Below are 27,175 nucleotides of genomic sequence, written 5' to 3' on the forward strand. Positions count from 1 at the left end.
CTGATCGCCCAATCCAGCAGACTGGTCCCCGGCTGATCGCCCAATCCCGCAGACTGGTCCCCGGCTGATCGCCCAATCCCGCAGACTGGTCCCCGGCTGATCGCCCAATCCCGCAGACTGGTCCCCAGCTGATCGCCCAATCCCGCAGACTGGTCCCCGGCTGATCGCCCAATCCCGCAGACTGGTCCCCGGCTGATCGCCCAATCCCGCAGACTGGTCCCCGGCTGATCGCCCAATCCCGCAGACTGGTCCCCGGCTGATCGCCCAATCCCGCAGACTGGTCCTGGTCCCCGGTTGATCGCCCAATCCCGCAGACTGGTCCCGGTCCCCGGCTGATCGCCCAATCCCGCAGACTGGTCCCCGGCTGATCGCCCAATCCCGCAGACTGGTCCCCGGCTGATCGCCCAATCCCGCAGACTGGTCCCCGGCTGATCGCCCAATCCCGCAGACTGGTCCCCGGCTGATCGCCCAATCCCGCAGACTGGTCCCCGGCTGATCGCCCAATCCCGCAGACTGGTCCCCGGCTGATCGCCCAATCCCGCAGACTGGTCCCCGGCTGATCGCCCAATCCCGCAGACTGGTCCCCGGCTGATCGCCCAATCCCGCAGACTGGTCCCCGGCTGATCGCCCAATCCCGCAGACTGGTCCCCGGCTGATCGCCCAATCCCGCAGACTGGTCCCCGGCTGATCGCCCAATCCCGCAGACTGGTCCCCGGCTGATCAAACTATCCCACAGACTGATAAAACTCTGATTTAAAATCCAATCAATTGATTACTGAAATGATTAAACACCATGGACTAATTGCCGATTAGCATTTATCAAATAATATAATAAATTGATTACTGATATCCAAGCAATCTTTTACTCCTCAGCTGATAGCGGCTTTTTTTTTGTCTGTCTTGGGTGCTGCTCTATACCTTAATGATACTTTTAATCGGGGGGCCGGGGAGGGACTTCCTTTACACTTCAGCAACCCTCATTACTGCCGTTGCGTATTTGAATAACTCGTTCAGCGGTAATTTAAGAAGCCGCCAACCTTGTTGACGGGGAGAGAAAACTTTCAGGGAACTCCAGCCATTGTATGCGCTTTAATGCATAGAATGGCCAATAGAGTGCTGTGGTGCCCCCTTGCTTCTAGCAGCCAATCAGTGGTGTGAAAAGTCTGACCATGGAGGGGCTGCAGCTTCCCCCTAAGGTTAATATTATTAAGGTAAATTTTTCCAACGAGGAGCAATGCTGACAAATGACTTTGCGTTGATTTGTTTTGGGGGCTTCCCGTAACCTGTCGGACACCTGATACGTGAAGCCGGTGCCGTCGCGCTCCCGATACGTGAAGCCGGTGCCGTCGCGCTCCCCGATACGTGAAGCCGGTGCCGTCGCGCTCCCCGATACGTGAAGCCGGTGCCGTCGCGCTCCCCGATACGTGAAGCCGGTGCCGTCGCGCTCCCCGATACGTGAAGCCGGTGCCGTCGCGCTCCCCGATACGTGAAGCCGGTGCCGTCGCGCTCCCCGATACGTGAAGCCGGTGCCGTCGCGCTCCCCGATACGTGAAGCCGGTGCCGTCGCGCTCCCCGATACGTGAAGCCGGTGCCTCCGCGCTCCCGATACGTGAAGCCGGTGCCGCCGTGCTCCGTCCGTCATGGCAGCATGTGACTTGCGTGTGGAATGTCAGCTGCCCTTCGCGGCGTCCGTATTCCGATCGGGGCTCCTGAAATGTGTGTGTGGGGGGGTGCATGTCGGTGCTCCGCCCCTCGGTGGGGTGTGCATGTCGGTGCTCCGCCCCTCGGTGGGGGGTGCATGCAGGTGCTCTGCCCCTTGACGGGGGTGCATGCAGGTGCTCTGCCCCTTGGCAGGGTTCTGGATCAGTTTTTATGTGTTAGGTTCTGCTTTGGCGTTGGGTGGGTTAATTGTGTCATCTCACTCCTTTCACAGTTTCCATGGTAACCGCTGTTTCTTTGCCGTAGCGGCGGTTGTGCTGTCACACGGCTGACGTGTTCACATGGGATGGATACTGTTCACTATTCCGCGTGTCACTCTCTGGAGTCGGGTGATACTCGGTACTGATGGGGGGTAGCCCTGCTTGGACTCTGGAGGACTCCTAATTGCTGAGCATGGCCGGGTGTCCTCTCCATGTGAAGCCTGTGCAGAGTGATGCCGCCACGCCGTGCGGCCCCGATCCATCCTGTATGTGATCTCTGAGCCCCTGGGCAATGTATACAGCAATGTATTTCACCCAAAGGGTTTATTCACTAAATGCAGAGATGAGCCGGCCCCCTGTATAATGTATAGTTAAATCAGCAAGCCAGCCCCCTGTATATTGTAAAGTTAAATCAGCGAGCTGGCCTCCTGTATAATGTATAGTTAAATCAGCGAGCCTTCCTCCTGTATAATGTATAGTTAAATTAACTGTGTAATGTATAGTTAAATCAGCGAGCCGGCCCTCTATAATGTATAGTTAAATCAGTGACTGGCCCCCTGTGTAATGTATAGTTATATCAGAGGGCTGGCCCCCTGTATAATGTATAGTAAAAACAGTGAGTAATACTCTGCAGCTGAAATGCTCTGCCCCGGCAGCCTGTACGCACACGCTCTTTGCTCGCACTCTGCAGTAATTACATAGAAGGGAGGCTGCTGATCGCTGAGCTGTAAGCGAGACCCCCGCACACAGCCGCTGAGACTGTGCATTGCTGAGCTGTCAGCGAGACCCCCGCACACAGCCGCTGAGACTGTGCATTGCTGAGCTGTCAGCGAGACCCCCGCACACAGCCGCTGAGACTGTGCATTGCTGAGCTGTCAGCGAGACCCCCGCACACAGCCGCTGAGACTGTGCATTGCTGAGCTGTCAGCGAGACCCCCGCACACAGCCGCTGAGACTGCGTCTGGAACGGTGACTCAGATCGAGAGCTGGACGACTTTCCTTCCAGAATCATCTCGTGGTCCTCGTACCGGCAGCGAGACCGCGGCGCCCTCTAGTGCTCAGGATGGAGACAACAGCAGCCGTCATGTGGATTAAAGCGCGTCTTCATCACGTGACAGCGCTCGCTCTCTCCCAGACTTTTAGATCAGTGAGAGGGTAGGGTGTGACACTTGCCCCATGTTTGCCCCCATCTGGTCCCGCAGAGGGGCATCTGAACTACAGAATGCTCTAAAACTCCCAGTTCAGTGAATAATCGCTATCTCCCCCTTTCTCGTCAGCCATAATGCTGCTACCCCCTAGGGGATGAGCTGCTGCCCCCCCCAAAGGGATGAGCTGCTGCCCCCCCCAAAGGGATGAGCTGCTGCCCCCCCCAAAGGGATGAGCTGCTGCCCCCCCCAAAGGGATGAGCTGCTGCCCCCCCCAAAGGGATGAGCTGCTGCCCCCCCCAAAGGGATGAGCTGCTGCCCCCCCCAAAGGGATGAGCTGCTGCCCCCCCCAAAGGGATGAGCTGCTGCCCCCCCCAAAGGGATGAGCTGCTGCCCCCCCCAAAGGGATGAGCTGCTGCCCCCCCCAAAGGGATGAGCTGCTGCCCCCCCCAAAGGGATGAGCTGCTGCCCCCCCCCAAAGGGATGAGCTGCTGCCCCCCCAAAGGGATGAGCTGCTGCCCCCCCCCAAGGGATGAGCTGCTGCCCCCCCCCCAAGGGATGAGCTGCTGCCCCCCCCAAGGGATGAGCTGCTGCCCCCCCCCAAGGGATGAGCTGCTGCCCCCCCAAGGGATGAGCTGCTGCCCCCCCAAGGGATGAGCTGCTGCCCCCCCCAAGGGATGAGCTGCTGCCCCCCCAAGGGATGAGCTGCTGCCCCCCCAAGGGATGAGCTGCTGCCCCCCCCAAGGGATGAGCTGCTGCCCCCCCCAAGGGATGAGCTGCTGCCTACCCTGTTCCTGAAAAATACCCCCGTTACTCTCCACCCTCCTCCACCAATGTACAGGCGTCATGGACACTGTCCCCTCGCCCACACGGGCATCACGTCATAACATCAGGACGCTGGGGTCGGTGGCAGCCTGTGGCACGGCCAACATATAATTAATTTCTGGTCTTCCCACCCTTACAAAGTCTGCCTGAGCCAATCAACAGCAACCGGCAACTTTACAGTAGGGGAGAGAGAGAGCTTATTGGGGAGGAATAATCCTGTGTGATTTACATAAGAGGGGGTTCTTATTATGTATGTTGGTTATTGTAGACACCATTATATGCGTGTGTTTAGCGGAGGGTTTGGAAACATGGCGGATCCGGGGAAGTCGGTGGCTGGCGTTGTGCCGGTTGGGTCGCTCCGGAGTAATGCTTGTGGTGAGAGTGGCTCCTGTGATCTCCTCTTATTGAATGTGTGATGGTTTCGGTGTTGTGCGTCTCTGCGGCCCATCCCTGCTGAACCTGTTCGCATGACACATGTTTGAACATGTTACATGCAACCAGAGGAGACGGCTGTGGGTGTGCGTGGGGCGTGTTCTCGTCTCTGGACTCTGCGTTCCATTTCTCCTGCTAACGTCTTCACCTACCGACCTCCTCAACCAGCCTCCAGTGCGTGTCCGTCCCTACCGGCCTCCTCCAAGTGCTGCCCTCCGCCGCCGGCCTCCTCCAAGTGCTGCCCTCCGCCGCCGGCCTCCTCCAAGTGCTGCCCTCCGCCGCCGGCCTCCTCCAAGTGCTGCCCTCCTCTCCTCGTTTAATGCCCCTCTTTGTGTTCTGCATGCTTTTCCCAGCTTCTCTTCTTGCCCCCTGTTGCGGTCCTTTATATACTTGTCTCCGTCGAGGCTTGCCATTCTCTTTCATTCCTGCCATCCAAGCCCTTCTCCCTCATCCCCTTTGAGCTTAAACCTTCTGTGACTGCTTCCTCTATGCCCAGCGGTCTGTCTTCTTCCTCCCCGTATGAGACCCTTCCCAAACCCTCCAAACAAGATGATTTAAACGCTGTCACGGGGCAATGTTCCCACTGAGGGCATCCATCACGCCATGAGAACATGCAGGAGTGTGGAGCTGAGGCATGGCTGCCAGGTGGGAAACATGGACCAGAAGCACGGACATGAAAGCTTCCTTCACCGACCCGTCCCGGCTGCCGACTCTTCTTCCCGTCGAGCTGTTCAGGCTGCCGTCCAGTCATCAAAGCAGCAGAAGCGGAGACCTAGGAGTCTGTGCTCGGTTGGGAATGGACTCGTGGGACACAAAGCAGAACAGGGTTCGAGCTCCTTGGGAGGGCTGCTGGACTTTCTGAAGCTGAAGTCAGGGAGACGATACGACCCGGCCGGAAGCTGCAAGTCCCCGGCCTCCCCGGCCTATCCTGAAACAAACATGCCCCGGCATCGCCCCCTGAGCATGAGTGTCCTGGATATACACCGCCTCGGCAGGGCTCAGGTGGGTGGCTCATTTGAAAGGGTCCCCGGTCCTGGTGGCTTCAGCCGCAGCAGTTCCGGCTTCCTGCGGGGAACGTCACTATGGAGCAGCCAGCGATGGAACGTGTTTGGCAGCAAAACTTCTGAAGAGCAGCCAAGGAGGAACTTCTCCTCTTTGCGCAAGAGCTTCAGCTTCCGAGTGCGCCGGGGCATGGAGTCCAGGAGGGCCGAAGAGGTGTGCGAGAGCCGAGTGCGGAGCCGCAGCGAAGGGGACACCTGCTCCCTGCACGCTGCTTCTTCACGAAGGGACCTCATCGGTACAGAGAGCTCGGCCACCAAGAACAAGGACAGCGGACACAGCCTGTGGAGACTACTTACCGGCCCTTTCCGGAAGAAGGAGTACGTCACGGGGAGCGCGGGAAACCAGAGAGGCAGAGCTGCGGAGCCCATGCTGGTAGGGGTGACGCGGACGGGGAGCCGAGTGAGCCGAGGCTTTGGGGGTAAGGACAGTGTGTGTGATGATGCTGTGCGATGTCGAGTGCTCTGCTGAGCGACTGATGTGTCATTGGAGTTGTGTCTGGGGTCTTAATGTCTTAAAGTCCTCTCCTGCGAGATACCTGAGGTTTTGCACTCTAAAGCGGAGTGCACTCTCAGCTGCTTCCTGCTGTCACAAATACCTCAGCGGAGAGGTGAAGAGATTTGCTCTCTCCTCAACCCCCCCCCCGTAGATTGTAAGCTCCCAGGAGCAGGACCTTCCCTCTGTACCAGTCTGTCTAAGGATTTTTTTTGCTGATCCCATTTATCACAGGGCACCCCCCCCCCACACACGCTTTCCAATTGTCTTGTGAGGTGTTTGGATCAGTTGTACTGAGGAGGGGGGACGGGACCCTGGGGGGTGTCAGTGCAGGCGGGGCCTCTCTCCAGCTGTCATTAGGTGGCCCCCAATATCAGACAATGCCGGGTTGGAGGCAGCGCTGGCAGCTCACCCTGCCGGCAGGTTCTGCCTTCGGTGCTTATATGTAGGAAGCGTTTATGATCGGTGTGACTTTTCCCATGAGCCTTTGGGGCTGCAGACTTGGCCTGGGGACGATCTTGCAGACCTTGTCGTGGCTTGTCCGGCTTCTCACAGATTGTGTGTCGGGAGGAGCGCTTGCTGTCGGCTGCCATCTGTGTTTATTAATGTGGCATCGGAATGGTTGACGGATGTCGTAACGGTCTTCACTTTGGCTTAGGGGCTGCTGGGTTTCAGGGGGCCCTTGTGTGTCGGGGCCACAGGTCTGTGTTGGGGCCCCTATGTTTTCAAGTTCAGTTCCTAAATAAATTTTTTGTTCTCCTTCTCTGCAGATTCGTTTGTGAACAGCCAGGAGTGGACTCTCAGCAGATCCGTCCCGGAGCTCAAAGTGGTAAAGATTTGATTTATTTAAATGGCGCCGGTGTGTGGGGGTTCTGCTGTTTCTTGGAGGGCTTGTCTCGGGGCGTGGTCTGTCTCACAGGGAGATCCCGGAGGAGAGGTCGATCAAGAGCTTTTCTCTCATGCAAAGAGCGTACAGGAGGGATCCATGGAGGGTTAGTTAGTGCATGATGGGGTAGTTGGAAGCTGGAATTCTTCCTCCCCAATCCCATAGTAACGAGTTCACATTAAGGCTGCTGAAATTTGGATTATTTTGGCATTGTGAACCCGGTTATTAAGACCTAGGAACTCCCTGGGCCACTGCTCTCCTCTGATTCCTGGCCCTGGGACTTGCTGTCAGGGCCCCCTTTTCCTCGCTGGTCTCTAGAGATCCTTTTCCCAGCTGACAGGAGGAGGACAGGTCGCGGTATTGGCCGGCGCAATGTTCCCTTACGGTGTTGGCCGGCGCAATGTTCCCTTACGGTGTTGGCCGGCGCAATGTTCCCTTACGGTGTTGGCAGGCGCAATGTTCCCTTACGGTGTTGGCCGGCGCAATGTTCCCTTACGGTGTTGGCCGGCGCAATGTTCCCTTACGGTGTTGGCCGGCGCAATGTTCCCTTACGGTGTTGGCCGGCGCAATGTTCCCTTACGGTGTTGGCCGGCGCAATGTTCCCTTACGGTGTTGGCCGGCGCAATGTTCCCTTACGGTGTTGGCCGGCGCAATGTTCCCTTACGGTGTTGGCCGGCGCAATGTTCCCTCACGGTGTTGGCCGGCGCAATGTTCCCTCACGGTGTTGGCCGGCGCAATGTTCCCTCACGGTGTTGGCCGGCGCAATGTTCCCTCACGGTGTTGGCCGACCTAATGTTCCCTCACGGTTTTGGCCGCCCTAATGTTCCCTCACGGTTTTGGCCGCCCTAATGTTCCCTTACGGTGTTGGCCGCCCTAATGTTGGCTTGCGCTATTGCCCGCCCTAATGTTGGCTTGCGCTATTGGCCGGCCTAATGTTGGCTTGCGCTATTGGCCGGCCTAATGTTGGCTTGCGCTATTGGCCGCCCTAATGTTGGCTTGCGCTATTGGCCGCCCTAATGTTGGCTTGCGCTATTGGCCGCCCTAATGTTGGCTTGCGCTATTGGCCGCCCTAATGTTGGCTTGCGCTATTGGCCGCCCTAATGTTGGCTTGCGCTATTGGCCGCCCTAATGTTGGCTTGCGCTATTGGCCGCCCTAATGATGGCTTGCGCTATTGGCCGCCCTAATGATGGCTTGCGCTATTGGCCGCCCTAATGTTGGCTTGCGCTATTGGCCGCCCTAATGTTGGCTTGCGCTATTGGCCGCCCTAATGTTGGCCTGCGCTATTGGCCGCCCTAATGTTGGCCTGCGCTATTGGCCGCCCTAATGTTGGCCTGCGCTATTGGCCGCCCTAATGTTGGCCTGCGCTATTGGCCGCCCTAATGTTGGCCTGCGCTATTGGCCGCCCTAATGTTGGCCTGCGCTATTGGCCGCCCTAATGTTGGCCTGCGCTATTGGCCGCCCTAATGTTGGCCTGCGCTATTGGCCGCCCTAATGTTGGCCTGCGCTATTGGCCGCCCTAATGTTGGCCTGCGCTATTGGCCGCCCTAATGTTGGCCTGCGCTATTGGCCGCCCTAATGTTGGCCTGCGCTATTGGCCGCCCTAATGTTGGCCTGCGCTATTGGCCGCCCTAATGTTGGCCTGCGCTATTGGCCGCCCTAATGTTGGCCTGCGCTATTGGCCGCCCTAATGTTGGCCTGCGCTATTGGCCGCCCTAATGTTGGCCTGCGCTATTGGCCGCCCTAATGTTGGCCTGCGCTATTGGCCGCCCTAATGTTGGCCTGCGCTATTGGCTGAACACTTATTGGTTTGTTTGTGTTTTGCAGGGGATTGTGGGTAATCTCTCCAGTGGGAAGTCAGCGCTGGTGCATCGGTATCTAACAGGAACATACGTGCAGGAGGAGTCACCTGAAGGTAATGGTGAAGAACAATAAAAATAGATGATCATGTGTCTATAGCGCGTGCTTGATGTGTGTACTTTGTTATGTAAGGAAGTTTTACTTGTGAATGGGTAAGTGGTAGAGGTTAACACAGTGGGGGTGATATCATCATGCATTAGGCATATGGTTATTGCAGATATAAGAAGAGAAGGTGGGAATGGCCAGAGAGGACCCCGTCGGCGCAGGGCTTAGAGATGTCGGCCTCTTTATTCTTTTGCGTGTTCTCTGGCTCCCTCTGCTGTCTGGTTTGGTTATTGCAGCTTTTTAGGTGATTTATCTCATCAGCCCCAGAGAGGTTACTTTATGACATTTATAATCCATGTTTATTGTGTATTTTCTTTCAGTTGAATCATCAGAATAAGTTTAAGGCCGTATGTAGAATGTGACGTCATGTGCATGCGAAGAAATCTGACAGGAATGGTAGAGACTTTGACATGAGACATAGTGTTGGGGTCTCGTCTCGCAGTCCCGCCATTATTTTGTTTGCCTGATTCAGTGGAGTGTTGCTTTATCTTTGCACGTCCCGCATCATTACAGAGTAGAGGAAGCCGGAGGCTGTCTCGCTTAACGTGAACAAATGTACAGAAGGGTGACTGTCTCTGGGACTGTGCAGAGGGGTGACGGTCTCTGATAGGGCGAGGGACTGTGTGGAGGGGTGACGGTCTCTGATGTGCGAGGGACTGTGTGGAGGGGTGACGGTCTCTGATCTGCGAGGGACTGTGCAGAGGGGTGACGGTCTCTGATGTGCGAGGGACTGTGCGGAGGGGTGACGGTCTCTGATGTGCGAGGGACTGTGCGGAGGGGTGACGGTCTCTGAAGTGCGAGGGACTGTGCGGAGGTGTGACAGTCTCTGATGTGCGAGGGACTGTGCGGAGGGGTGACGGTCTCTGATGTGCGAGGGACTGTGCGGAGGGGTGACGGTCTCTGATGTGCGGAGGGGTGACAGTCTCTGATGTGCAAGGGACTGTGCGGAGGAGTGACGGTCTCTAATATATAGACAGTTAAGTACCAGCTCTATTGGAACACGCCAGTAGAGGGCACCAAACGGTAGATCCCTTTACTACCCACTACTCCCTATTAAAGCATTCCAGATCCTATCCCTCCCCATCTGTCTGCCGTCAAAGCTATCCCAGTACCTCTACACTAAACCTTTATATGTGAAACCTACCTATATTTGCTCTACTACCCCTGTCCCCCACATAGTCTTCCCTATTCCTATCACTCTAAACCAGCAAACTCAATCAACATGCGCAACCTAACCAATCTTATTCCTATCATCTCCAACCATAAGCTACCTCCCGTCTTTAACTGTGCCCTATGGAATGCCCGCTCGGTATGCAACAAACTTGCTTGTATACATGACCTTTTTCTATCCCATGCTTTTAACCTCCTAGCTCTTACTGAAACCTGGATCCCCTCCCATGACACTACTGCTTCTGCTGCACTCTCCTTCGGAGGACTACACTTCAGCCACACTCCTAGGCCTGATGGCAGAAAGGGTGGTGGTGTAGGCATCCTTCTCTCACCTCACTGCACCTTCCAGAATATACCAAGCCCTCCCTCTCATTCTGTTCCTTTGAAACTCACACAATCCGTCTTTTCTCTCCACTCTCTCTTCAAATTGCTGTCATATATCGCCCTCCAGGTCCTACCTCACAGTTCTTTGACCACCTCTCTGCCTGGCTCCCTTTCTTCCTCTCTCCTAATATCCCCTGTCTTATTCTGGGTGACTTTAACATTCCTCTAGATATATCTAACAACTCTGCTAGCTCCAAACTCCTCTCCCTGACATCCTCCTCTGGTCTCTCTCAATGGACTAATTCCCCTACTCACACCGAGGGACACTCACTTGATCTGGTTTTCTCCAGATCATGCTCCCTTTCAGACTTCTCCATCTACCCGTTCCCTCTGTCTGACCACCACCTTCTATCCTTTTCTCCAGTGCTAACCCCTAACAAGACAAACTTACAGCGTTCACCTCATACTTGTAGGCCATTACCAGACAATACCATTACCCAACTGTCAGCCTCACTTGAACCTCTCTTACCTTCCATGTTAACCCTTTCCTGCCCAGACACAGCAGCCTCTTTTTATAACAACACACTTGCTTCATCCCTCGACACCATAGCTCCAATTACTACAAGTTACCCCCGACAATTTAAACGCCAACCATGGCATACCAAAACCACACGGTTTCTTCAGAAGTGCTGCCGCACGGCTGAGCGTTATTTCAGAAAATCCAAATCCAGCGAAGACTTTACTCATTATAAATTCATGCTCCACACCTACAACTCTGCCCTCTCTCTCACCAAACAGCTCTACTTCTCCACTCTCATATCCTCTCTTTCTTCCAACCCACGACGCCTTTTTTCTACTTTCAACTCCCTTCTCTGTCCCTCCACACCCACACCACAAACCTCTCTCACTGCCCAAGATCTTGCTGCCCACTTCAAAGAGAAGATCGAGACTATTAGAAAAGACCTCTCTTCCTTACAACTCCCTCCTACACCACTCAACACCACTCTCTCCACTCCTACTATACTAACTGCCTTTTCCCCTACAACCGAAGAAGAGATAGCCACTCTTCTTTCTTCCTCTCACCCAACAACCTGTCCCCTTGACCCCATCCCTTCACACCTTACAAAGTCTCTATATCCATCCCTTGGTCCATCACTTACCCACCTATTTAATCTTTCTCTATCATCTGGAACTGTACCATCTGCCTTCAAGCATGCGCTAATCACACCAATTCTAAAGAATCCTTCCTCAGATCCCGTCTGTTTGTCTAACTACCGCCCTATCTCTCTGCTTCCTTTTACCTCTAAGCTGCTTGAACGGATTGTGTACAACCGCCTCATTAACTTCCTCTCCTCTAATTCCCTCCTTGACCCTCTACAGTCTGGTTTCAAACCCCTTCACTCTACTGAAACAGCTCTAACAAAAGTCTCCAATGACTTGCTCTCTGCCAAAGCAAAAGGTCACTACTCTATTCTAATTCTACTGGATCTCTCTGCTGCTTTCGATACTGTTGATCACCACCTTCTTCTAGACTCACTTGCTTCTATAGGCATTCGAGATACAGCTCTCTCCTGGATCTCCTCATATCTGTCTAACCGTTCCTTCTCTGTCAACTTCTCTGGCAAGACATCATCACCCCTTCCACTTTCGGTTGGTGTCCCCCAAGGTTCAGTCCTTGGCCCTCTGCTGTTCTCTCTTTATACTTCATCTCTTGGCAAACTAATCAACTCATTTGGCCTCCAGTATCACCTATATGCAGATGATACCCAAATCTACCTGTCTTCTCCTGATCTCTCTCCATCTCTCCTGTCCCGTATTACCAATTGCTTGTCTGCTATTTCTTCATGGATGTCACAACACTACCTGAAACTTAATCTTTCTAAAACTGAACTCATTATCTTCCCTCCCTCCATCTCCACTCCACTACCTGAATTCTCTATCACCATTAACAACACGACTATCTCTCCTACTAACCAGGCCCGATGCCTTGGGGTCATCCTTGACTCAAACCTCTCCTTCATCCCTCACATTCAGTCCCTCGCCAGATCCTGCCGCTTGCACCTAAAAAACATCTCTCGTATCCGCCCATTCCTCACCCAAGAATCCACAAAAACCCTGGTTCATTCCCTTATCATTTCCCGTCTTGACTACTGCAACACTCTTCTGGTTGGCACTCCACTGTCTCGACTCTCTCCTTTACAGTCTATCCTAAATGCCGCTGCTAGGCTCATCTTCCTTGCACGTCGCTCCTCTTCTGCTTCCCCCCTCTGTGAAACCCTCCACTGGCTCCCAATTACCTTTAGAATTAAATTTAAGATCCTGGTACTGACATATAAGGCCATCCATAATACCGCTCCTCCGTACATTTCTGACCTCATTAGCAAATACTCTCCTACTCGATCCCTACGTTCCTCCCATGGGCTAAGGCTCTCCTCCTCACTCATCACCTCTTCCTTTTCCCGTCTACAAGATTTCACTCGAGCTGCCCCATATCTCTGGAATCTTCTCCCAAGGAACCTTCAGCTTCTCCCTCCCTCCCAACATTCAAGAAACATCTAAAAACCCACTTCTTCAGAGAAGCCGCACCATCTTAGCTGCTAGAACTTCCTTGTCATCGATACAACCCCCACAATACCTCTCACCCTTTCTCTATGCCTTATGTTTGTCACCCCATTTCCCTCTAGATTGTAAGCTTGCGAGCAGGGCTCTCTCCACCAAATGTATCGGTTTGTCCTAGTCTGTCAATTCTTGTCTTGTCAGATCCCTTGAATTTATTTATTGTATTAAGCGCTGCGTAAACTGTTGGCGCTATATAAATAAAGGATAATAATAATAATGATAGCGCGAGGGACTGTGCGGAGGGGTAACAGTCTCTGATAGCGCGAGGGACTGTGCGGAGGGGTAACAGTCTCTGATAGCGCGAGGGACTGTGCGGAGGGGTGACGGTCTCTGATAGCGTGAGGGACTGTGCGGAGGGGTAACAGTCTCTGATAGCGCGAGGGACTGTGCGGAGGGGTAACGGTCTCTGATAGCGCGAGGGACTGTGCGGAGGGGTGACGGTCTCTGATGTGCGAGGGACTGTGCGGAGGGGTAACGGTCTCTGATAGCGCGAGGGACTGTGCGGAGGAGTGACGGTCTCTGATAGCGCGAGGGACTGTGGGGAGGGGTGACGGTCTCTGATAGCGCGAGGGACTGTGCGGAGGAGTGACGGACTCTGATAGCGCGAGGGACTGTGGGGAGGGGTGACGGTCTCTGATAGCATGAGGGACTGTGCGGAGGGGTGACGGTCTCTGATAGCGCGAGGGACTGTGCGGAGGGGTGACGGTCTCTGATAGCGCGAGGGACTGTGGGGAGGGGTGACGGTCTCTGATAGGGCGAGGGACTGTGTGGAGGGGTGACGGTCTCTGATGTGCGAGGGACTGTGCGGAGGGGTGACGGTCTCTGATAGGGCGAGGGACTGTGTGGAGGGGTGACGGTCTCTGATGTGCGAGGGACTGTGCGGAGGGGTGACGGTCTCTGATAGGGCGAGGGACTGTGTGGAGGGGTGACGGTCTCTGATGTGCGAGGGACTGTGGGGAGGGGTGACGGTCTCTGATAGGGCGAGGGACTGTGCGGAGGGGTGACGGTCTCTGATGTGCGAGGGACTGTGCGGAGGGGTGACGGTCTCTGATAGGGCGAGGGACTGTGCGGAGGGGTGACGGTCTCTGATAGGGCGAGGGACTGTGTGGAGGGGTGACGGTCTCTGATGTGCGAGGGACTGTGCGGAGGGGTGACGGTCTCTGATAGGGCGAGGGACTGTGTGGAGGGGTGACGGTCTCTGATGTGCGAGGGACTGTGCGGAGGGGTGACGGTCTCTGATAGGGCGAGGGACTGCGTGGAGGGGTGACGGTCTCTGATGTGCGAGGGACTGTGGGGAGGGGTGACGGTCTCTGATAGGGCGAGGGACTGTGTGGAGGGGTGACGGTCTCTGATGTGCGAGGGACTGTGCGGAGGGGTGACGGTCTCTGATAGGGCGAGGGACTGTGCGGAGGGGTGACGGTCTCTGATAGGGCGAGGGACTGTGTGGAGGGGTGACGGTCTCTGATAGGGCGAGGGACTGTGTGGAGGGGTGACGGTCTCTGATGTGCGAGGGACTGTGGGGAGGGGTGACGGTCTCTGATAGGGCGAGGGACTGTGTGGAGGGGTGACGGTCTCTGATGTGCGAGGGACTGTGCGGAGGGGTGACGGTCTCTGATAGGGCGAGGGACTGTGCGGAGGGGTGACGGTCTCTGATAGGGCGAGGGACTGTGTGGAGGGGTGACTGTCTCTGATAGCGACTTTTCTTTTTTTAGGGGGCAGATTTAAGAAAGAGATTGTGGTCGATGGACAGAGTTACCTTCTCCTGATCAGAGATGAGGGCGGCCCCCCGGAAATGCAGGTAACGAGTGCGATGTGTGGGAGACGCCGTGATGGGAGGTAGTGCCGGGCGCACTCTATTTAGTACTCTGTGCTGTCTGCTGCTTCTTGTGCCGCTCTAATAAAAAAAAAAGTATTCCGGAGAGCCAGACCACAATCCAGCCGGAAGAGCCCCTCTGTGAACCATTAAAGGGCGATCCATATGGGGTGCTCGGGGCAGATCACTGGGACTGCACTTTGGAGTGTGTGGCAGATCACTCTGAAGGGTGTATGGGGCCGTATTAGACCGTGACCCCTGCAGAGCCCGAGGTCTCGCCCCCCAGCCCTCTTCTCTCCTCATGACCCCCAGCCCTCTTCTCTCCTCATGACCCCCAGCCCTCCTCTCTCCTCATGACCCCCAGCCCTCCTCTCTCCTCATGACCCCCAGCCCTCCTCTCTCCTCATGACCCCCAGCCCTCCTCTCTCCTCATGACCCCCAGCCCTCCTCTCTCCTCATGACCCCCAGCCCTCTTCTCTCCTCATGACCCCCAGCCCTCTTCTCTCCTCATGACCCCCAGCCCTCTTCTCTCCTCATGACCCCCAGCCCTCTTCTCTCCTCATGACCCCCAGCCCTCCTCTCTCCTCATGACCCCCAGCCCTCCTCTCTCCTCATGACCCCCAGCCCTCCTCTCTCATGCCGCGCTCTCTTTCAGTTCGCTGCCTGGGTGGACGCCGTCGTCTTTGTTTTCAGTCTGGAGGATGAGATCAGTTTCCAGACCGTGTTTAATTATTACGCCCGTCTGTCCAGTTACCGCAACACGGCCGACGTCCCGATGGTCCTCGTAGGAACGCAAGGTGAGAGTGCAGGAGATCATGGAGAGGGTTGCGAGTGTCTAATACCCCGGCAACAACCGCGTTTCACTGATTTCCCCAACCGGCTCATTAACACTATATTGTCGCACTTCCTTTAAAAGTGTAGCACAGGATATGATGTAATTTCCTAACACCCAGAAGTAAGGAGAATGGCACAGAGAGGGGAGCAGGCAGTGCTGCTCTGAGGTAGTCCTAAGGCAGTGCCAAAAGTAGGCCATATTACAAACCCTGTGCATATTAAGTTCTTTATGTGTAGTTAACTATGACCTCATATAATGTGCTAGCATCAGGCTGTAAAGTGATTTTTGGATGATTCAACAATAAGAAATAGAAAGCCGGAAAGAAATCTTTGAACCAGAAGTTGAGGTCTAATGATATCCGGCACTGTGTGGTCTCGCAGGCAAACATACTTGGAGGGATGCCCCGATTCTGTATAATTGGAGGTCAAAATGGTTTGTAGCAATATCTTTAGGTTACCATGTTAACACAGGAGGACATATACTGATGTTTTACATGTTCGCCCATCCTCTTTAACCTTAAACCTCTGTATTGCACACTTTTTATACCGATTGCCTTTGCCGTCTGTTTTGACTCTTTAGAAGTGTTAAAAGCTTTGTTAAATTCCAACCAAAACATGTATGTTCTTATATGTTTTCCTGTTATGACCCAGATGCCATCAGTGCCACCAACCCACGGGTGATAGATGACGCTCGGGCTCGGAAGCTCTCCAACGACTTGAAACGCTGCACTTACTACGAGACATGCGCCACCTACGGGCTGAATGTGGAGCGCGTCTTCCAAGACGGTGAGAACAGTGAGAGAGGGCGTTAGGGGTCGGTAAGAGGTGCGGGGTAAATAGAGAAAGTGAGTAAGATGAAGCGTGTCGTCTCAGAGGTCTTGTTTTGAAAGGTAACTCTTTATTTCTCTCTGGCTGGGCTTCCCTTCCCAGTGGCGCAGAAGGTGGTGGCTATACGGAAAAAGCAGCAGCTCTCCATTGGTCCGTGCAAGTCCTTGCCCAACTCGCCCAGCCATTCGTCCGTGTCTGCAGCCTCCATCCCCTCCATGCACATGAACCAGGCGAGTACCCTGCGCATGCAGACGGGGGGGTCACAGAGCAGGGACGTTGCAGCTGAGGGATGGACGAGATGGATTAGATGTAGTGTGTTTTGTTGCCTGAGGATGCTGGGGGCTGGCAGGTTTTCTGGGCTGACCGCTCCAGTCCCTCTTGGCCCCGTTACTTTTTAGCGTAGGGAGTGCTTTGGGTCCCTGTGGATTTTACTGCTTCTAGTTTCTTGATTAAACTCTTTGGGATCTGCGATGTAGAATGATGGGAATATTTCCATTCTAGAGAAAAATGGAGAATTTTGTTTGTGACAGTAATTATTATTATAATTACAAAACATCCTAATCCAGAGATCAGGGTCAAGAAAAGCAGGGTGCGGGTCATGGAGGTCAAACGGGGCTGTAATGAACTAGGTCGCTGCCGGCGGGGGGTGAAGGAGAGGAGGAAAAAGGCTGAGCGTCTAGTCAGAGAAAAGTGGCGAAAAAGAAACGGGAACATTGAAACTACCTGTACTGGCTGCACCCTGAGGACTGGGTCAGGAACCGCTAATAGATTGTAAGCTCCTAGGAGCAGAGCCACCTCCTCGGCCTGTAGTGATCTGTCCTAATGTGCATTAATGTTATTATGAATTCTAAAATAGTCCGTCTAATGCTGCGGTTAACTTTCTCTCTCCCCTAACAGCGCTACAGAGTCTGCTGGCGCTATAGAAATATCTAGAGCGTTATGGACACGTTTGGTAATTCAGTTCCCGTATCCCGTTCTGATGGCATTTTGTCTTTGTGTCTGGATAGGCCACCAATGGTGGGGGGACGTTCAGCGATTACTCTTCCTCCGTGCCGTCCACCCCCAGCATCAGCCAGCGCGAGCTTCGCATTGAGACCATCGCTGCGTCCAGCACTCCGACCCCAATCCGCAAACAAAGCAAGAGACGCTCCAACATCTTCACAGTGAGTCCGGGGTACATTGATGGGGGGTCTGTGGCAGCCCAAAAAAGATATAAAAAAAACTAGTGGGGTAGCTGTTGATGTTATAGCTCTCTCTCTCGTAAAAAGCAAGTGACGTGAATTAGTGGGGCCTGTGGTAAGAGACAGCCCTAGACAATGACAGTGGAGGGTGTTTGATCAGCAGTCGGTTGAGGCCTGTGTCCCGGGACTCGGCAAGCTCTCGACATAAAGGAACCAGAAGGAAAGGCTCATGGGATGTCTCAGGGCAGCCGGACTGTGTCTGTAGACAGCCTTTCCAAAAAAGATTTCATTTATGTCAGACATTAACTGGTTAAGAGCTGACAGTAATCTCAGGGAAGACAAAATTCTGTCCGTCCCAATAGAGAAGAGACTTCCAGGGAGACGCCATCCTCTTCTTGGGGTTCCATGTGAAACGACGTCACCTGTCCGGTCGAGTGACGTCTCCAAAGCAAACCCCTTAGACTGCGTTTTCGGTGTCCCCAGTGAGTGAGACGTGGTATATGACTGTATTTAAACGTCTTAATTCATTAACTTGCCCCGGTACAAACTGCCCCTGTTGACCTGAAAGTTACTTCTCTCCCAAATCCCTTCATTCTTCATCCTGTCCTGTCCAGAAATGGCACCTTCATCACACCTCTATCCCGAGGTGAGCCTGCACCTCCATGACCCCTACCTCCCTGCACCTAGGTGTCCACTTCATTCCTCCGTGACCTGAAAGGACTTTCTTATAACCAAGACGCCCTTCAATTAATCCTGACCTGAAATGACAGCACTCCCCCCTCCCTGGCTTCCTTCAGATCCTTCATTTGGCCCCCATGACCAGGACTCTCCACCCCGCCTTGACCTGATACAGCAGCTGCTTGGACCCTTATCGCTCCAGATCCTGATACAAGGCCCTCTTCATCTCATCCTGACGTGACCGCTCCATAGCTTTACCCATCACTCCTCTGTTGTTGTGACGGAATGACACGGGTGGGCACATGCTGTGAAGATATGAATCCATCATTCTAGGAATTGTCTCTCAGAACTGGGCGACGTGGTCTTGGTCAGGACAGTCACTAGACAATGTGAAAGGACATATAGGAGAGCGCTCGGCACTCGCTGCGCCTGCAGAACGAGCTGTCACGTGGTGTCTCCCTTGTACTGGGAAGCACCTGGCAGAGACGCGGCCTGCTTTGCTATGACGTTCCCACCATACGACGCGTTTTGGGCCCCTCTGTGCCCTGTCTACTACCTCGTGGGTACTTCCCGTAGTGGGGTCAGGTTCTTTCTCAGTTTCAGATGCTTTAAGGTTGGTTATCTCTGGTCTCCTCAGACGGCCTCAGAGCTTATGATGCAGTTTTTTTGTCTGTTTTAGTGGAGGGAGGCCAGTTTGGGTTGTTTTCAGTTAATTTTGGTTTTGTGAGACCGGTCGTGACGATTTACAGGCATTATTGGAAATTATTTTTGGTGGTCTTCCATCGTGTGGGGTCACACTCTGGGATTTCCATTGAAATGTCCACAGAGAGGGATCTGGAGTTGGGATAAGGCCAGTGAATATATGTACTAAAGGCTTCATTAGCACAGGTGGAGCTGAGACACGGATGAATCCACCCGTGGTCATGTATGGAGGACGTCATATGAGTAACAGTCCTGGTTTGTAGTGAGAGTGTTAAATGCAACCATTAGCCTGCGTCTGTCTGGGTTTATAGGAGAGTTTGCAGGAGACCTCCGTGCGCATGATAAAGGGCTGACCCAGAGAGCCTGTACTGCAGGAAGGACTGAGCCAGCCCTGTATGAAGTACAGGTAAAGCAGATAGATGCCCCTGTAGAAAGTATAGGTAAAGCAGTGAGCCTGCCCCTGTAGAAAGTATAGGTAAAGCAGCGAGCCTGCCCCTGTATGAAGTACAGGTTAAGCAGATAGCTGCCCCTGTAGAAAGTATAGGTAAAGCAGTGAGCCTGCCCCTGTAGAAAGTATAGGTAAAGCAGCGAGCCTGCCCCTGTAGAAAGTATAGGTAAAGCAGCGAGCCTGCCCCTGTAGAAAGTATAGGTAAAGCAGCGAGGCTACCCCTGTAGAAAGTATAGGTAAAGCAGCGAGGCTGCCCCTGTAGAAAGTATAGGTAAAGCAGCGAGCCTGCCCCTACTGAAAGTATAGGTAAAGCAGCGAGGCTGCCCCTGTAGAAAGTATAGGTGAAGCAGCGAGCCTGCCCCTATTGAAAGTATAGGTGAAGCAGCGAGCCTGCCCCTATTGAAAGTATAGGTAAAGCAGCGAGCCTGCCCCTATTGAAAGTATAGGTAAAGCAGCAAGCCTGCCCCTGTAGAAAGTATAGGTAAAGCAGCGAGGGGGCCCCTGTAGAAAGTATAGATAAAGCAGCCAACTGGCGGCTGAATAATATATAGGTAAAGCAGCGAGGCGGCCCCTGTAGAAAGTATAGATAAAGCAGCAAGCCGGCGGCTGCATAATGTATAGATAAAGCAGTGAGCTGGTCCCTGTATAATGTATAGGTAAAGCAGCGAGCCGTGTATAATGCTCTTTCCCATGTGACGGGCTAAAGTAAGGGCTTTAAGGTAGATTTCTCCAGGAGGTAAACTTTTCAGCTGAAACATGTTCTGTTTTTACATATTAAGCACACGCTGTGATTTTCATATGATGGAGTGTGTTGTGTCACGCTCTGAAGACCTCCTTGTGGTGTAAGACCCCTGTTATTCATTTATCCCGTAGTGCGAGCTCTCTCGTGAAACTCGGTTCCATATTTACTGCCTCCTAGTCACTCAGTGAAGGTCTTTGAAGTCTTGTCAAAGGCTCTGCCGCCCAGGAGTTGCAGACGTTTGTGTCATCTCACTTAAGAGCCTTTGTAGTATCGCTTATTGGTGGTGGATGGCCCCGGCGGCTCTCGCCGAGGCCCTTCCCCTGACCGGAGCGGCTCTGGGCGAGGCCCTTCCCCTGACCGGGCGGCTCTGGGCGAGGCCCTTCCCCTGACCGGGCTGCTCTGGGCGAGGCCCTTCCCCTGACCGGGCGGCTCTGGGCGAGGCCCTTCCCCTGACCGGGCGGCTCTGGGCGAGGCCCTTCCCCTGACCGGGCGGCTCTGGGCGAGGCCCTTCCCCTGACCGGGCGGCTCTGGGCGAGGCCCTTCCCCTGACCGGGCGGCTCTGGGCGAGGCCCTTCCCCTGACCTTTTCAGATTATATAATGAGGAGGCCTCCTGTGTCATAAGGTATGGGTTTTCACACAAATGTAAGGTTGTTCATGCCGCATGGTGTGAGCTTCCATCACTCATATAAGGTCCTTCTACCATGTCATGGTGGGTTCCCATCACGTTAAAGTCCATGACACAGTGTGGGTTCTTCATTTGTCTCTATGTCGGGTTTCCTCTCGTCCCTTTTCTGTACTGGAACCTTTCACCTTTTCTAGACTGGGACGTTTCAAAGGCTCCCGCTGGCTCCCCTACCACCTCCTCAGAGCCGTGTGTCTGTGCTTCGCAAGTATCTGACAGCTCATTCTACCAACTGCCCCTGATTGTGGCCCCGGGGTGCAACGGGTGGCCTTATACCCCATCCTCCTGCAAGGAGAAAGGGACTACGGGGTACTGACTGAACGGAAAAATACGGGACAACCCCTCCCCCACTGTGCCTGGGCAGGGGGCACTGAGTGCTGGAGACCCCCTCTGTTGGACAGCCGCTCTCCACCCTGCAGCCTGCACGGATTTGCCCCTTCCTCCCATTGCCCTGGATGACGCCTGGACACTTGGACCCAGGGGATCCTCGTGGGAACCCGCCTAACCCCATCTTATTGACATGCTGCTGTTTCTTCCTGTCTGAATGTAATCCTCGTGCTCTGTATATGGTTACTGAGTATCTCCATGGGAAGCACTTTCTGGAGCCAGCCTTTTGCAGTTTGTATATTTATTATTGTGTCCTCCTGCTGACGCCCGGACATTCAGAGATCTATCACACGGCGGCCGGAGGTCCCTCGTCTATCATGCTGTTTTGTACCAGACTTTCCTCCTCTCTTCTCCGGTTGCTCCCCTTCCCTCCAAAGTCTGTAACTGAATAAAATTATTGGAATGGCACCGACAATGTGTATTTTTTTTTTTCCTCCCCATGATGTGGTCGCGCATGCCCCTCTGTTGCTTCATTTCATGCCTTTTTTTTTCCGTGTCCTGTGTCCCGAGCAGGATTCCCGCTGCCGCCTCTGATATTATATGTAGAGACAGACACGGGGTAGGAGAGGGATTAGGCAAGGGTGCGTCTTTGGGTAATGTGTGAGTGTATGCACAGTGTGCCCCTCCTGTACCCATGTCTATTGCCCTCTCCGTGTGGGTGAAGTTCCATCCTCTCCTGTAAGATGTCTGGTGCCTCCTCCTGTAACGTTGTAGTGTGTGATGTCTTATCATGTACATTTATAGAGTGTGCGCATAGTATATCACTGTATAGAGTGTGTGTGCAGTAGCTCCTCCTGTACCGCTGTAGTGTGTGATGTCTCATCATTTACATTTATAGAGTGTACGTGTATTGTATCACTGTAGAGTGTGCGTGTATTGTATCACTGTAGAATGTGAGTGGTACCCTGCGTACTGTTAGTTTGCGCATTGTGTATCGCTGTATAGGGTGTGCGTGCAGTACCTCCTCTGGTACCATTGTAGAGTGTGTGTGGTGTCTCATGTACATTTATAGAGTGTGCGCGTAGTATATCACTGTATAGAGTGTGCGTGCAGTACCTCCTCCGGTACCATTGTAGAGTGTGTGTGGTGTCTCATGTACATTTATAGAGTGTGCGTGCAGTACCTCTTCCTGTACCGTTGTAGAGTGTGTGATGTCTCATCATGTACATTTATAGAGTGTGCGCGTAGTGTATCGCTGTATAGAGTGTGCGCGTAGTGTATCGCTGTATAGAGTGTGCGCGTAGTGTATCGCTGTATAGAGTGTGCGTGCAGTACCTCCTCCTGTACCGTTGTAATGTGCGCCTGTATCTTGTTCTCTTCCAGTCTCGGAGGGGAGCAGAGGTGGACAGAGAGAAGAGGGCCCTGGAATGTAAATCTGAGAGTGTTGGCAGTGGAAGAGCCATTCCTATCAAACAGGTGGGGCCCCGCATAGATCCCATGTGTGCGTGTTGTGTGCGTGTGGTGTGCGTGTGCCAAGGGGGCAATAAGGAAAGCAAAAACATAAGAAAATACCGCTGCTGTATTGTGGGATATTAACCCCTAGTGCGCCAGCCGGAATCCCGTCTGTGTTACCATGATGCCGCAGCGTGCCGCGTAGTGCTCTGCGTGCCGGTGCCGCGTAGTGCTCTGCGTGCCGGTGCCGCGTAGTGCTCTGCATGCCGGTGCCGCGTAGTGCTGTCACTGTAAGCTGTGTTATTTGAAAGCTCATTTTGTTGCTGTAACAAAGTGTGGAATAGTCTGCGCTCAGTGTGGGGCATCGGGTGTCTCTGCCCATGGGCCTGTCTAAGCTGCCATACTTAGGTGTCTCTGCCCATGGGCCCCTCCTAGGTGAGCGGCCGCTGTGGGTATGTCTGATTGTATGATCATGGTTCATTCCTTCCCCTGCACCGGGGCCCATGTGCGCAGTGTCTCTGCATGTGCTTCTCTCCTCTTTCTGTTGGCTGCATGCTTTCTGTGAGTAGATCATGTAAAGGCAGCCCGAGCCCAGCCGTGGTGCTGAATGCCGGCTGTACTGCGCTCCGCCTGTAGGTGGCGCTCCGCCTGTAGGTGGCGCTCTGCCTGTACATGGTGCTGTAGAGATGCTTTGAATTTTTCCCCTAGCCTGTTCCATAAGTGAAGCGGATTAACCCCCGCCTTGCCAGAAACCAGCAGAACAGTGCTTGGGTTTTAAACCTGAGCCTCTTATTAATGCCCCGAGAACCAGGTCACTGCCCCGAGAACCAGGTCACTGCCCCGAGAACCAGGTCACTGCCCCGAGAACCAGGTCACTGCCCCGAGAACCAGGTCACTGCCCCGAGAACCAGGTCACTGCCCCGAGAACCAGGTGAATGCCCGGTACAGCGCGATGCGTAAAAGGTGCCATTTTAGATTGTCCGTCCTTTCAAGCTGAAAAAGAAAAATTGAGCTTCCCGGGAGCCGTGAGAGCGGCCGGGCCCTCCGAGGACGCTGCTGGAAAGAGGTATTATGGGGCTTGTGCTCTGTGGGTTTGATGAAGACTGCGGCGCATCCCGGCTTCTGAAGGAACGTCTGGAGCCGAGTATCTAGAGGGACGCCGGCAGCGGCTCACAGAAGCCGTGAGGTTTTATTATTTCGGGGGTGATTGTGTTCTTTTGATGTCTCTTTTTCTGTGCATGTCTCTCAGGGCTCCAACCCGCTTTGTGCGTCGTATCTGTTTCTGCCCCGTGTGATTGCAGTTTCTGCCCCGTGCATGTGCTGCATCCATTCCTCAACCACGAGAATAGTTTGAGGTACGAGAGTGGGCAGAAAGTGGGTTATTGTGCTGTGAATCATGCCCCGCATGCCGTGTAAGGTGCCCTTGTGCTGGTCACAGATGTGTGCTCTGCACTGCACATGTTCGCTGCTCTGCCAGTTACTTGTCTGCTCCACACAGGGGGTCCTTCTGAAGAGAAGCGGGAAGTCCTTAAACAAGGAGTGGAAGAAGAAGTATGTCACCCTGTGTGATAACGGTGTCTTAACCTACCATCCGAGCCTACACGTGAGTGACCCCTCTCTCAGCTCAATACCCCTATTACCCCACATGTGAGTGACCCCTCTCTCCACTCAATACCCCCTTTTACCCCACACGTGAGTGTCCTACGCAGTTTTATGAAGGACAGATTTTGTCAGACTAACTAAATTGCATTCTAAAAAGAAGTGAGAGTAATATGGCCCGGGGGCCAGCTGGTGGACAGATTAATTTTTTTTATTTTTTTTTTAAAGCATTTGATACAGAGCCTTATAAAGAGTCACTATATAGATTAAAAGTGGAGGTTTAGGGTAGAAAACTGGAATTTTCACTTAAAGCAGCGAAAAGTGTTAATTGCAGTAAGACTATTAAAAGTGTGGGAATCTACTCCCCACAGAGGCCATGCTATCGGATCCAATACAGGCCGGAGAGTATATAATATATAATATGAGGAATATACAGGGATATAATGGGTTATAAGGACAGGATTAGTTACATGGCCGGAGAGTATATAACATATAGTATGAGGAATATACAGGATATTACGGGTTATAAGGACGGGATTAGTTATACGGCCGGAGAGTATATAATATGAGGAATATACAGGGATATAGCGGGTTATAAGGAGGGGATTAGTTATATGGCCGGAGAGTATATAATATATAATATGAGGAATATACAGGTTATAACGGGTTAAAAGGAGGGGATTAGTTATACGGCCGGAGAGTATATAATATATAATATGAGGAATATACAGAATATAACGGGTTAAAAGGACGGGATTAGTTATACGGCCGGAGAGTATATAATATGAGGAATATACAGGGATATAACGGGTTATAAGGACGGGATTAGTTATACGGACCGGAGAGTATATAATATATAATATGAGGAAAATACAGGGATATAACGGGTTATAAGGACGGGGTTAGTTATACGGCCGGAGAGTATATAATATATAATATGAGGAATATAGAGGATATAACGGGTTATAAGGACGGGGTTAGTTATACGGCCGGAGAGTATATAATATATAATATGAGGAATGTGGAGGATATAACGGGTTATAAGGACGGGATCAGTTATACGGCCAGAGAGTATATAATATATTAATATGAGGAATATACAGGATATAACGGGTTATAAGGACGGAATTAGTTATACGGCCGGAGAGTATGTAATATATTAATATGAGGAATATACAGGATATAACGGGTTATAAGGACGGGATTAGTTTTACGGCCGGAGAGTATATAATATGAGGAATATACAGGAATATAACGGGTTATAAGGACGGGATTAGTTATACGGCCGGAGAGTATATAATATATAATATGAGGAATATACAGGATATAACGGGTTATAAGGACGGGATTAGTTATACGGGAGGAGAGTATATAATATATAATATGAGGAATATACAGAGATATAACGGGTTATAAGGGCTGGATCAGTTATACGGCCGGAGAGTATATAATATGAGGAATATACAGGAATATAACGGGTTATAAGGACGGGATTAGTTATACGGCCGGAGAGTATATAATATACAATATGAGGAATATACAGGATATAACGGGTTATAAGGACGGGATTAGTTATACGGGAGGAGAGTATATAATATATAATATGAGGAATATACAGAGATATAACGGGTTATAAGGGCTGGATCAGTTATACGGCCGGAGAGTATATAATATATAATATGAGGAATATACAGGATATAACAGGTTATAAGGACCGGATTAGTTATACGGGAGGAGAGTATATAATGTATAATATGAGGAACATACAGATATAACGGGTTATAAGGACGGGATTAGTTATACGGCCGGAGAGTATATAATATATAATATGAGTAATATCCAGGGATATAACGGGTTATAAGGACGGGATTAGTTATACGGCCGGAGAGTATATAATATATAATATGAGGAATATACAGGGATAGAACGGGTTATAAGGACTGGATCAGTTATACGGCCAGAGAGTATATAATATATAATATGAGGAATATACAGGATATAACGGGTTATAAGGACGGGATTAGTTATACGGCCGGAGAGTATATAATATGAGCAATATACAGGATATAACGGGTTATAAGGACGGGATTAGTTTTACGGCCGGAGAGTATATAATATATAATATGAGGAATATACAGGAATATAACGGGTTATAAGGACGGGATAAGTTTTACGGCCGGAGAGTATATAATATACAATATGAGGAATATACAGGATATAACGGGTTATAAGGACGGGATTAGTTATACGGGGGGAGAGTATATAATATATAATATGAGGAATATATAGGGATATAACGGGTTATAAGGACGGGATTAGTTATACGGGAGGAGAGTATATAATATATAATATGAGGAATATACAGAGATATAACGGGTTATAAGGGCTGGATCAGTTATACGGCCGGAGAGTATATAATATATAATATGAGGAATATACAGGATATAACAGGTTATAAGGACCGGATTAGTTATACGGGAGGAGAGTATATAATGTATAATATGAGGAACATACAGATATAACGGGTTATAAGGACGGGATTAGTTATACGGCCGGAGAGTATATAATATGAGGAATATACAGGGATATAACGGGTTATAAGGACGGGGTTAGTTATACGGCCAGAGAGTATATAATATATAATATGAGAAATATACAGGGATATAACGGGTTATAAGGACGGGATTAGTTATACGGCCGGAGAGTATATAATATATAATATGAGGAATATACAGGGATAGAACGGGTTATAAGGACTGGATCAGTTATACGGCCAGAGAGTATATAATATATAATATGAGGAATATACAGGATATAACGGGTTATAAGGACGGGATTAGTTTTACGGCCGGAGAGTATATAATATATAATATGAGGAATATACAGGAATATAACGGGTTATAAGGACGGGATAAGTTTTACGGCCAGAGAGTATATAATATACAATATGAGGAATATACAGGATATAACGGGTTATAAGGACGGGATTAGTTATACGGGGGGAGAGTATATAATATATAATATGAGGAATATATAGGGATATAACGGGTT

The 27,175-nt window shown here is 51.9% G+C and overlaps 1 protein-coding gene across 1 annotated transcript in view; it reads left to right on the forward strand.

Moving 5' to 3' along the window:
* LOC149274302 (arf-GAP with GTPase, ANK repeat and PH domain-containing protein 3-like) overlaps nucleotides 1–27,175 on the forward strand; it is a 42,524-nt gene that overhangs the window by 2,222 nt on the left and 13,127 nt on the right. The window contains exons 2-10 of the mRNA XM_089505666.1: nucleotides 6,646–6,704; nucleotides 8,587–8,674; nucleotides 14,550–14,635; nucleotides 15,306–15,447; nucleotides 16,136–16,270; nucleotides 16,415–16,542; nucleotides 17,320–17,475; nucleotides 22,457–22,549; nucleotides 24,024–24,128. Of these exons, the coding sequence (XP_089361792.1) occupies nucleotides 6,646–6,704; nucleotides 8,587–8,674; nucleotides 14,550–14,635; nucleotides 15,306–15,447; nucleotides 16,136–16,270; nucleotides 16,415–16,542; nucleotides 17,320–17,475; nucleotides 22,457–22,549; nucleotides 24,024–24,128 (992 nt within the window). The remainder of the gene's footprint in view (nucleotides 1–6,645; nucleotides 6,705–8,586; nucleotides 8,675–14,549; nucleotides 14,636–15,305; nucleotides 15,448–16,135; nucleotides 16,271–16,414; nucleotides 16,543–17,319; nucleotides 17,476–22,456; nucleotides 22,550–24,023; nucleotides 24,129–27,175) is intronic.

This window comes from Sceloporus occidentalis, unplaced genomic scaffold (assembly GCF_023333645.1).
Source record: "Sceloporus occidentalis isolate IW3139 unplaced genomic scaffold, rSceOcc1.0.p SCAF_337, whole genome shotgun sequence".
In the NCBI taxonomy this organism is placed as follows: Eukaryota; Metazoa; Chordata; class Lepidosauria; order Squamata; family Phrynosomatidae; genus Sceloporus; species Sceloporus occidentalis.